Source organism: Pleuronectes platessa, chromosome 9, assembly GCF_947347685.1.
Source record: "Pleuronectes platessa chromosome 9, fPlePla1.1, whole genome shotgun sequence".
Lineage (NCBI taxonomy): Eukaryota > Metazoa > Chordata > Actinopteri > Pleuronectiformes > Pleuronectidae > Pleuronectes > Pleuronectes platessa.
The window spans coordinates 2,166,273-2,178,880 of record NC_070634.1 but is presented as its reverse complement, the minus strand read 5'-3'; the positions used below and the strand labels follow the sequence as shown (position 1 = coordinate 2,178,880).

General features: G+C 39.3%; 1 protein-coding gene across 2 annotated transcripts in view; it reads left to right on the top strand.

Annotated features, from left to right (window-relative positions):
• Positions 1–449: 449 nt before the first annotated feature.
• trappc8 (trafficking protein particle complex subunit 8) overlaps positions 450–12,608 on the top strand; it is a 31,472-nt gene continuing 19,313 nt past the window's right edge. The window contains exons 1-10 of one of the 2 annotated variants that reach the window (XM_053429926.1): positions 450–796; positions 4,761–4,970; positions 6,128–6,211; positions 7,499–7,588; positions 8,720–8,894; positions 9,077–9,230; positions 9,778–9,868; positions 10,470–10,732; positions 11,429–11,544; positions 11,733–11,883. In XM_053429926.1, coding sequence (XP_053285901.1) covers positions 640–796; positions 4,761–4,970; positions 6,128–6,211; positions 7,499–7,588; positions 8,720–8,894; positions 9,077–9,230; positions 9,778–9,868; positions 10,470–10,732; positions 11,429–11,544; positions 11,733–11,883 — 1,491 coding nt within the window. In that variant the 5' untranslated portion in view covers positions 450–639. The remainder of the gene's footprint in view (positions 797–4,760; positions 4,971–6,127; positions 6,212–7,498; positions 7,589–8,719; positions 8,895–9,076; positions 9,231–9,777; positions 9,869–10,469; positions 10,733–11,428; positions 11,545–11,732; positions 11,884–12,608) is intronic. The other variant, XM_053429927.1, reaches the window with a different exon arrangement.

Genomic DNA, 12,608 nt, shown 5'->3' with positions numbered 1-12,608 from the left:
TTGTATGCTTGGCTGATGAGCCTTTCTTCATTCACCACGCGAACTGAACAAAGCTGATTGGACTAACTCAGATGAGCTGATCTGGAACCAACAACTGTGACTTTCTCGTCTCAGGGTTCATCAAGTCAGAGTTCGGGGTTAGTTTATTTAATTTTATTATTTATTACACCTGCTCTCTGACACAAGCCCGACGTCAACGCCAATACCTGTCGGTACGGAAACGGAAGTGTGTACCCAGCCTCGGTGTCAGATCAAGACGTTTCTTTTTCTCGACCCGAGGTGGCTGAAGACCCGCCCCTTACGCGCCTCTAATTGGCTTATCCTAACATTGATACTCGAAGCCTAACCAATCATCACTCTTCACCGAACTAACCAAGGCAACGAGTATTTAGCGGTACTAACCAATGAAAGACGGGTGATGGGCGGGTCTTCACTCAGCAGGGGTGGAATAACGTAAGGCGGTGTCAGGCGTCACCTGACTGTCTTAGCTCTACACAGGAAGTGGGTTGGCGAATTCAACATGGCTGTTGTCTGCAAATAGAGAAGGACTTGCCATTAGCAATGAAATAGTCCAGATCTACTACATTATAGGACAACTGACTAGTGCTGTTTGTAAACTGCTGCTGACGCTGCTCCGACATGGCACAATGTGTTCAATCTGTGCAGGAGTTCGTCCAGGACTCGTTTGTCCCGATGGTGGCCGTCCTATGCAGCGAAGAAGCGGAGAGAGTGACTCGCAAAAACAATCTGAATTTCGCCGAGTTGCTGAGGCCTTTCTGCAAACTGACGTCCGAAGGTAAGGACCGCTGTTTAGGACCCACTCTGCCCGTGGTCTGTCGCCCTGGAGCTGTTACAAACCGAGCTCCGTCCGATAGCTAGCATTTTTAGCCTGATGTCACATCGACGATAGCTCTTCGCTAACAGACGGCTAGCAGACTGGACTGTGACTAAGCAGCTGTGTGTTGACAGGAGGAGAAATAAAGTCGACACCAGAGAGGACCGAGGGACCCCTGACAGTCTCTGAAAGCTCACCTGTAGGATAACGTTCAGACGGACAGCTAATTCTTCTGTTGCTGCTCCATCGTTTGCTGGGGTAGTGAGCAAGCTAATTGGCTAATGGGCTTTAGTTACTGTCCACACACACTTAACAAACTGTTATCAATGTAAAAGGTTCTAATTTTGTCTACTTATATTTTAGAGAGCTTGATATGAATCAGGTTTACACTGATATAAACTTAATTATCCTCCTCCATTGAGGTCAGCTTTCACTTCATTGTCAGCCATGTAAATGAAAGCAGCACAACTCTAAATAATCATCAAGTCCTCATATAAATTTTCACAGCAGCCATTTGACGTGAAATATTAGATCAACACAGGTCTTGCTTAAACCTGAATTTGACGAGTTACAGATCTGTTTATCTAGTATTTCATGGCAAAAACTCGTACAGAGGGGTGACAAATTAAAGAAATATTAATCGAGGGATAGAATAACAAAATGTCTTTGATCCATAGGACACAGGGAGTCATTGAATGGTTTAATGAGTAGGGAAATTATGTGAATCATTTGCCACAGCCGATACGAGATGTTGGACAGCTCTCTCCACCACCTGTGACCGTGATGAAACACCAAGTGATGAACTTTGTTTTGGAAGAATAGTCTTCATCCCTTCAGTACACTTCCACACTTAAAAATTAATGTCAAGGAGCATTGCAACTCTTCTGGTGGCCCAACACCTTATTGAGACACTTTATGTTGTTTATTCCTTTATTATGCCACCTTGCTGTAGTTCATACCCTCAATACCTCCCCTACTCCTAGGCAGGAGCTTTGATTCTCACCAGGGACACAGCCGACTGCTTGCTTGTTTGCCTGTGGATATTATTCATGACTTCCTGCAGCCTGTGGGGAGATTTGCTGCATTAGATTTAAAACTTCATCACATTATAATCTGCAGCTCATAACTTGTTTCTGCCATTGTCACTATAGCTCTCAAATAAGCTTTACATAGGATAGGGTAACATAAGGAAAACATCTAACTCTTTATAAACAAATAAAAGAACATGCCTATAATGAAGTAGAATAAGAGAATTAAAACAATGAGGTAGGGTTTAGCTGGGGAAGGCGAGTCTGAAGAGGTGGGTTTTGAGGGCCTTTACAGTGTGGGGGCGGAGACTGAAAACGCCCTGTCACATACCATGTTTGGCACTTGGTCCTAGGGACCTGAAGGAGGTTGGCCTCAGCAGATCTAATAATGATCCTGTCTATGTTTTTAAATTCTAATTTACTTGATGAATCATTAATTAATCCCCACATTCTACTTGTTGGCAAAATATTTAAGTTGCTTCATTAGGGAATAGAATAAAGCAAAACCATCAATCAGTCAATCAAATTGTATTTTTATAGCCACCATTCACAAATCACAATTTGTCTCATCGGGCTTATTAAAGCGAAGGACCGTAAGGGAAAACGACCAAAAAAAACTCAAGAGAGGAAAAACTGTAGAAACCTCATAGAGAGCCACATGTGAAAGATCCCCCAAGACAGACTGAAGTACAATCGGTGGCACATATAGCTGAAGACTTGAAGGTTTGCTGCTGCCACAGGCAAAGTTGAGCAAAGTTATACATAATACTCCACCTAATATACATAATAATATTCCTAAAGAAGAATTGCCACACCCAACTCGGTATTATTGGCTTTTATTCCCAGGTTACTAGTGAGAAAGATGATGCCACGCAGTAATGCACACAGTTGTCTGCCACACAACATCAACATCACATCAGTAACGATGAGTCCACAAAGCATGGGTCTGCATTGAACAGTAAACCAGATATTTATTTTTTACAGCCATAAATCAGCCACACTAGTTTTTCATTTTCTTGCTCTCCCAAACACAGAAATGCATGCGTTCTGTGTGTCTCAGTATTGGCTGGTCCTTTTTCAAAAAAGAAATGATCCTTCAAGCAACAAGTCCTTTTTTGTCTCATACTTGCAAAATGTCATTAATAGAAGAATATGCAGCAAGAATCACAAAAACAGCTTCACTGCCTTAATGTGTCTGTGGGACTGTATCACAGCGCAACTTATTATCCCTGGGGAGGAAAAAACATGTTGACAAAAAATCAGAACAGACCACAGATCTTTGACAAATTTGTTCACTTATAAAACCTACTCGTATCAAAACAATTATTTATATGATGTAATCCAACGAAACGCCAATAAAAAGAAGGTCAGGGACCCTCTTAAGGTAGACCAGACAGAAGGTACCAGCATGATGCAAGGCAATGAATCAAATTTGCCTTAAAGAAACCGTAATGAGAATTTGAAGTAAAAACATAACTCTGTAAATGGTAAAAACTGGAAGTGGGATGTTATTTTATAGGCTCTCTCATGCAACTTCGTTAGTGTCCCTTGGTGAGGTGTAGGCTTCCAACCTCCGACTGTCAGTGTCTCTTCATTATCTTTTTTTCTGTCATTTAAGAGTTATCTATGATTTAACCTCATCAATTACTCTGGACAGTCTATTGGATTTAAAATCTTTAACAATAGTGCCGTTTACTCCTTGAATTTGAATAATTTGTTTTACCTACAACTTCAACATTTAGGGGCAATAATCATTTATTTTAGGGTATAAAATACTATTTTGTTAAACAAATGCTAACTATTATTAACGTTTTTGACTAATCAAGTGTTAATCATGATATCTTTCTTAGGCTGTTGAGTGTGTGCCTGCTTTCAATCATCAAAGTACAAATACTTAAAATGTAATGCAGTCATTCTCAAAGACTAAAGATAATACCTGTGATTGGAAAGAGATCCATGAATGTATTTAGCCAGCAATATGATAAAGTTCATCAAATTCATCCTTAATGGGGAAATCTCTCTGACAAATGTTCATCTGATTGACTTCAAACTTGGCAGGTGTATATCTGAGGACCACAGGAAGTGCAGTGGCAACTGAAGGTTTGAGCTTTGGGTTGGTGTTGGCACCTTGACAAGAACTTGCCACATTAGCAGGTGTAATAATGTTCATTTTAAATTACACTTGATGAGGTTGCAAGCACAGTTTAAAATGAAGTAAAGGTTAGAGTTAGTTTTGGAGTTTGGGGGGGATGGGGTTACAAACATGAAAAAAAACGGGGGTGGTGGTACGTAGCTGGAGATTGAATGTGTGAAGGGGTACGGGACTGTAAAAAGTTTGGGAACCACTTCAGTAGTAGAATTGTGACCACAAGAAGACCAACGTCACAACAGAAATACACAATATATTTGGGCGGCTGTGGCTTAGTGGTAGAGCGATCTAACAAGTTTAGCAGTTCGATCCCTAGTCTCCCCCATCGGCTTGCCAAAGTGTCCTTGGGCAAGATGCTGAACCCCGAATTGCCCGTCGTAGAAAGAAAAAAAGTTATGCTAATAGATTGTGTGTGTGTGTGTGTGTGTGTGTGTGTGTGTGTGTGTGTGTGTGTGTGTGTGTGTGTGTGTGTGTGTGTGTGTGTGTGTGTGTGTGTGTGTGTGTGTGTGTGTGTGTGTGTGTGTGTGTGTGTGTGTGTGTGTGTGTGTGTGTGTGGCCAATGTACTGTAAAGCGCTTTGAGTGGTCATTAAGACTAGAAAAGTACTTTATAAATTAAAGCCATTTACCATTTATTTGTCATAAGTCTCCAGAACACAGCCATGTTGTTAAACATTTCAACTTTTTAATACTGTGCGATGCAGTGATTTACTCTCCTGAGTGACTGAACAAAGTGTTTGTCTCCTCTAGGTCACATCCGGGACCCCAATAACCAGGTGCAGGTCGTGAAAAACTTGCGCATCTGCATCAATAATGTGGTGACGAGCCCAAACACAGCATCTGCTGCCCTTAGCCCCTCTCAGCGCCGGCTGCTCAATGAAGTGGTGTTAGCCTGTCAGCCGCAAGAGGGCGCTGTGACCAATGCCATCACAGCAGGAGATTATGACCTCAACTTCAGTGGTAAGGACAAGAGCTTGTAAAAGTTAATTATACTGTATATATCAGCCAATTGTCATTTATCACCAAAACACATTACATAAACAAACTTTTTTGTGCAGTTAATGATTTATTTTCGAGTTATGTACTGAGGGACAATATGCAGTTGAAAAGCTCTATCACCAACTATTGCACTGGAATTATTATTATTGGTAATTGTGTTAAAAAGGTGACTCTTTCATAGGCAAAAAGAAATACACCATAGTTATGAATTAACAAACTAATACAATTGTTTGTGTTGTCTAGCCGCCCATCCCACTCTGCTGAACACTATATATCAGTGCTTCTTTGGGGGAGATCCTTCATTCCTCTTTGGCACAAATATTGACAGACTCAAGATTGAACTGATGAGATTTTAATGATAAAAAATCAGAGGTCAAGGTCAATGTGACCTAATTTGGTCAAACGTTTGGCCATAACTAAAGAATTAAAATGCTAATTATGATAAAATGCATTTCATAAATCCAAAGTCAACTGTATCTATCTGTCTATCAATCTATATTTGATATATCTTTCATATATTAGATTCTGGACAGACATGGATGTAAACTGCAACATGGGCCTATAATCACAAAGCTTTAACACTTTTTTATAATAGAACTCACTGTTTTGGTGTGTTTATGGCCTCTGCCCACCTCAAGTCAAGGACCTCCCTAAAAGAGTTACAGAAATGTATCTGTATACATTTGACAGGTTACTGCCAAAGTCAATAACATTCAGTAAGTAACAAGTGGTATAATGCTTATCATCAACAACTCATTTGGCTATCTTCCCCTTTACTGAAAAGCTATGCCTTTAGCATTTACAGTGTAGTCTGGTCTTGACTGTATGAAATAATTCGAAAGTAGTAAAATAAGAGAACTGTCAATTTATTTGAGAATTACTGACACTTTTGAGTCTGATCTGTACCATTATAATGACAACATTAGCATTTTTAGACGTTAAACTTAAATGATATGACAAAAGCCCTTGGGACTTCAATAATGACATGTCCGACCTCTACTATGACTCTTTCCCTGGTTTTTCCGTTGATCATCTGTAAACTGATTTAGAATGAATGGACCTTGAAGGAAATGGGATGTAACTAACATTAGCCCTGGCTCTCTGCTTCCACCTATCAGATCACTCTCTTAAAGCTAGCCTCCCATGGTACAGTGTCTGGAGAGAAACACTGTTGGAAGTCAGCACCTCAGAGCACTGCACAGGTATCACTGTCTCATGGCTCATGTGTGGATAGTCGAACTCCACACCTGCCTTCCTCCTCTCCCTCTAGTTTCCAATAGCTGCAGTGAATTTTGGGTGTCTCTGCTTCATACAAAGTGGTGGAGGGTTTTTGAGATGTGACGCATCTTATTATAACTTGTCTTGTAACACTAAAAGATACCAATGCATACACACAAAGCCGTGCACCTGCCATCTTCCAGACACAAACTGGTATTTTTACAAGAAGAATGTACACTTCTCTCATACGTAGAGCAGTGCACACACTTTTCTAAAATACACGGTGATCGTATCTTATGGAGCTTTTTCTTGTGTTTCCTTGCTTGTATTATCTAAACAAATTTCAATTATAGGCAAATCTATATGAATTAACTCAAATTCCTGTTAATGAGTGATGACTGATATCATTCTTTTTATCTACATTGCAGCCATGAATTGTTTATTTTCTGAAGTATGTTTTACTTTGAGAGCTATATATGTGTTATAAATCGTTTTTTACATGTGGAATAAATAATATTGACATATCACCTGTACCACCTGACCTGTAAACCATCACATTGCTGTTGATGGTTTACAGGTCCTCATGTAATTATTTTTAAAACTGTAACATGTTATATTAATATATAAAATGGGTGCTGCAATTAACATTTGTGTTGTAATTGTTCCTGTGTTGGAGCACCTCATCAATGCAACGCAATCATTGAAATTTCACTTGTTCCTTTTGACAGGTCTGAAGAGTCAAAGAATGGTATCAGTTTGCAAATATAGGTTAGAGGGAGCATATATAGCTTACTGGATGGAAAAATGGGACATTGCAGGAAAATGTATACATGTGCACCCAGTTCCACTGTCATCTTTATTTTAAGATATATTTTTGTGACATGGGAGATGCTTATTAGCTTACTTCGTCCAAAATCAAACAGGTGCAGTATTGGTGCTGGGTAGATTCAATTTTTATAAAGCCATCACCTGCTTTTACAGAGGATAGGTGGCAGTTTAAGAAATCTGTTTGAGCAAACACAACCAAATCCATCTCTGATACTCTTCAAATTATTATCAAATTATTATTGTTATTAAAACGGATAATTAATTTTTTTAATTTTCTGCCTTAATTAAATAAGAATTAGAGCTGGCAAGTAAATGACATGCAACCAATACTTTAGTAATAGGCACGTAGCAAGGATTGTTTTACTTATCAGCTAGACACCAAAAACGATATAAGTATTAAACAATGATGTATATAATCTCTCACTTTATATTTGTGTTTCTAGCAACAACGCCCTGGTTTGAAACCTACAGAGAGAACTTCCTCCAATCAATGCCTGCCTCTGACCACGAGTTCCTCAATCACTACCTCGCCTGTATCCTTCAATCAGGATACAAAACTGGGTCATCAAGAGTCAACATGCTCTGGTCAGGTCAATCTTAAGAATTATAATAAGATTTAGCTTTGTTTGGGCTCAGAGTTGCAATACCATGTTGGACTTCTCACTTATTTTTTAGAAGAACGTGACACAGTCTATTAATTCAAATCAATTTGGTAATATCTTAAAACAAATGTGGGATATTAGGGAAACTGTTACAATTTTGGCTGTTGATAGAGAGATGATATAAAACTGTGCAGCTCATAACAAGAAGCTGATTGGAAAGCAAGCAGGTGGTCATGGTCTGGGAAGGTTCTGATACTGGACCTTTGGCATTCTGGGTCGATATGCTTCTTTAGTCAGTATATGAAGGATCATCATATGAATACCAGGAGTTTGTCATTATCATCTATACTAGGTTATTGAATATATCACAGACCATGATTGCATTTGAATATAACTCAAGTATGTAACTATTTCAATTCCTCAAAAAATGTATCAATAATATATTTTTTGGTGATATTTGCAATAGAAGCTGAAGTTGCAATATCAATCGGGAAAGATAGATTATCAATTATATAGTATTTTTAACTCTTTCGTCATTGTGATCTCTTTTCTTGGTTCTTGTAGGTACAAGTGCTTCAGCAATTTGGTTAAACTGTAGAGTATTATAAGACTTACTGGTGGAGCCTGATAATATGGAACTACAATATTCAAGTCAGGAAGTAACTAAGGTGTGGACTAATGTTTCTGCATCTTTCTGAGACAGGACGTGCCTGATTTTTGCAATGTTATGTTGGTGAAAAAAGGAAGTCCCTGAAGTTTGGTCTGAAAGTGAATCAAGAGACAAATTGCGATCAAAGTTACCTCCCAAATTCCAACCGGTGTCAATGGTAGCAAGGGCAATGCCATTTAGAGTATTCATAGCATTAGATGATGCTGTTACTGTATTATATGATAAATCCATGAAATGACAACTTTACTCTGTACAATAAAATGGTTACTTACGATACGTAGTTTGAGTATTAGTCTTCTGCTCCCATAGACCTTCATAGTTTGTTGTATCTGCCATTCTCTGACTGCTCTTCATGGTTTAGTGTTGTGTCCTTGACATCCTGATTGTGACAGGCCTACTGGTGGTGTCCTCCACTGAGGCAGTTCCTGTGGAGCAGTTCCTCAAGCTTTCCCAGGAGCAGCACAGGATTCAGCACAGTGGAGAATACACTAACCCCAAGTGGTTCATCCCCAACACGCTCAAGTACTACGTTTTACTTCATGACATGAGTGAGGGGGATGAACAGAGGTATTGAAAGAAGCTTAACTACTCACATTTATAGATTTCTGCACATCTGTCATTTCGTGTTGTAGTACTGTATGTTACACCATCTAAGTTAGTGCATCAGTCTTGATGTTCAATTTTTTATGGAGTATTATTCACCATATTTTGGCATTGGTAAGAGTAAGTGTTCCCTTTTTCTTCTCCAGGGCAGAAACGGTGTATGAGGATATGAAACAGAGGTATGGTCCTCAGGGCTGCTATCTGTTGAAGATGAATTCTCGTACCTTGTCGACTGAAGAAGACGAACAGATTCCAGACCCCTGGAGTCAATACCTACACAGGAATAATCTGCACAACCAGGTAAGCAACACAGCTTCCTACACTTACAGTGACTGCACTTGGTCCAGCATCATTGCGTACGCCAACAACAATGTAGTGTCTTTGTAAGTCTTCAAGCTTTAGACACATTGTGTAGAATCCAAGTGTTCACCTTCCAGACTTGCAGACTGAGGCTTTGTGCACTAAAGTTGTGGCCTGATCCGTTGGTGACAAGTCTGCAAGGACGGGAGACTGGAAGGCTGTATAAGCCACTGATGGAGATAACACACTCAAGTGTGTTACGCTTATTGCCATCGGAATCTTCAAAGTAACTACAGTCATGGACAGAATGATCATACCAATGGTCACAGTTTGATTTGCCCTAAGGACACTTTCACTAACCTACAAACAAAAGAGGACTGATTGTGACTGAACCATGTGCAACCCAAACAAATGTGCTTTAACTCATTCAATAAGTTCAGTTCATCACAGCAGTAATGGCAGGGTTGCAACACATGGATCATAGTATTAGTCTGTTATATGTGACATAAAAAAATATGCCTTGTGTTAACCTTGAACTTTACTGCAGGAGATACTTGATGATCTAACGGTGAATAGTGCTCCAGTTGAGAACAGTGTCGGTGCAGCTGAAGTGGACTACCCTCACTCAACAGAAAAAGGTTGGTTAATTCAACATCTCCCTCATATACTAACATGGTCTCAGACATTTGGAACATATTCACATGTATGGTTGTATGTATATAAGCATATACATTTTAATAGTATATAAATGTAAATATATAAAATGGCTTATGTGTCTATTGCAAACACTGCCTCGTTGCTTTGGTCTAGTATAACTACAGTTTTTACAAGATGATATTTTAACATTAATTGTGTCACATATTCACATTTGTATGCTCCCTACAGATGGAATGAGCTGCAAAATAACTCCTATAATAACTCCATATTCAAACATAATTCTTACAAAAAGCGCTTTGAGCTGCATTTCTTGTATGAAAGGTGCTATACACATAAAGTAGAAGTTCATTATAAACAGGTTTCTTTGAAAGGACAGAAATTGAATAAATAAATTAGTGTACTGATAAAATGCTTTAATCAAAAATCTCCTGCATAAACAACAAGATATAGAGTCCTGTAATGTTTTGTGTCAATTTTTCTGATTCAGCTGCTGTGAGTTTTTTGGTTACGGTGAAAAATCCAGCACTGATAAAGCAAGTGAAGACTAAAGGTCATGTTGTGATGTTTCCTGTTTCCTACCAGATGGCGTGTCTAACAGCCTGGAAAGCCATCCTCTCCAGCTAGACACAGTGAGCAGCCCTGGGAGCCTACACACTCTCAGTGCACTTAACACTGCTGTCAAGAAAGGTGCAAGAGATCCAGAGTGTGTGGCAGGAGGAGCAGGGAGCCACGGGGCATGTCTGACCCTGAACGACCACGACCACATCCGACAGTTCATCCAAGAGTTTACCTCCAGAGGCCTCCTACCACACATTGAGAAGAACATTAGGCAACTCAACGACCAGGTACATAGCCAGGTCTTGACCCCCTACTATGCTTCAGATATCATTTCAGTTTCGGCTTAGCCTGAAATATGTTCAATTATTACCTAAACAATTCACAACTTTTACAGGGAGCAGAATACATCTTTTGGTCCAACCGCATCTCCCATAAAATGAACTTATGTGAAAATCAGAGTTGAAGTGTTGTCAATTGTTTGTTCATTTTGGACGATGTAGTATGTGGTATTGTTAAATGGTATTGAAATATACATAGACATATTTGTTATGTAGCCTACCCTTATTCATCAATGAATCATAGGAGTGGACAAAAAATAACATGTCCTCTCAGTATAACTAAATGTAGTTAAACAATAGCCCACACTGCAGCCCCCAAAATGATAGTACAAATAAATCAACAGTTTCATCACAAACTGAACATCATATCCTTCAAGACTGATGAAGGATATGACTGTTGTATTCAACTAAACAAACTGCATGTAATTTCTGTAGATTTCAATTTGCACTTCTCACTGTCACATTTGAATTGTTTTCATTAGATATTGTTTGTATGATATTGAAAAAAACATTAATACAGATATCATTGAAATTATGTGAAAAGTTTGGCCCATAACTGTTGAACCGTGAGTTGCAGTAATTGCATTGAGCACCTCTCAACCTCCTTCCAGCACTAAGACACATGATCTGCCTCTCTGTCTGCAGCTGGTGTCCAGGAAAGGTCTGAGTCGGTCTCTGTTCACTGCAACCAAGAAGTGGTTTGGTGGTGGGAAAGCTCCGGAGAAGAGCATCAGTGAACCAAAGAGCACCTTTGGCCTTCTGTAAGCTCTCTGTTGCTTTATATGAAATTTAAACCAGCCTCCCGTGCATTTATACACATGAGGGCTGTAACTGTAATTTCAAGTGTTTTGAGTCTTAATCAAACTACACCCTTTACTATCTAGTGTCAATATTATTGTATGTATTTACTGTAAATGTCTGGTTTGTTGTTTCACTTCTATGATGTCAGATATCCCCCAGAAGCCCCTGAGTTGCAGATCAGAAAGATGGCCGACCTGTGCTTCCTAGTTCAGCACTACGAGCTGGCCTACAACTGTTACCACACTGCCAAGAAAGACTTCCTGTCAGACCAGGCCATGCTGTATGCTGCAGGGGCACTGGTGAGAACATGGACACTCACATACAGTGGATATAAAAAGTCTACACACCCCTGTTAAAATGCAAGGTTTTTGTGATGTAAACAAATGAGACAAAGATAAATCCTGTCTGAACTTTTTCCACCTTTAATGTGACCAATTAAATTGAAAAAACAAACTGAAATCTTTGAAAGGGGAAAAATAAAAAACTAAAATAATGTGGTTGCACAAGTGTGCGCACCCTCTTATAACTGGGGATGTGGCTGTATTCAAAGTTAACCAATCACATTCAAACTCATGTTAAATAGTAGTCACTACACACCTGCCATCATTTACAGTGACTCTGATTAATCCTAAATAAAGTTCAGCTGTTCTAGTAGGATTTTCCTGACACACTTAGTTGCAACTTACAGCAAGAGCCATGGTTCACAGAGAGCTTCCTAAGCATCAGAGGGATCTCACTATTGAAAGGTATAGGTCAGGAGAAGGGCACAAAATAATATCCAAGGTATTAGATATACAACGGAACACAGTGAAGACATCCATCATCAAGTGGAGAAAATATGGCACAATAGTGACATTACCAAGAACTGGAGATCCCTTCAAAATTGATGTAAAGACAAGTAGAAAACTGGTCAGGGAGGCTTACGAGAGACCTACAGCAACATTAAAGGATTTGCAGGAATTTCTGGCAAGGACTGGCTGTGTACTACATGTGACAACAATCTTCCGTATTCTTCGTATGTTTT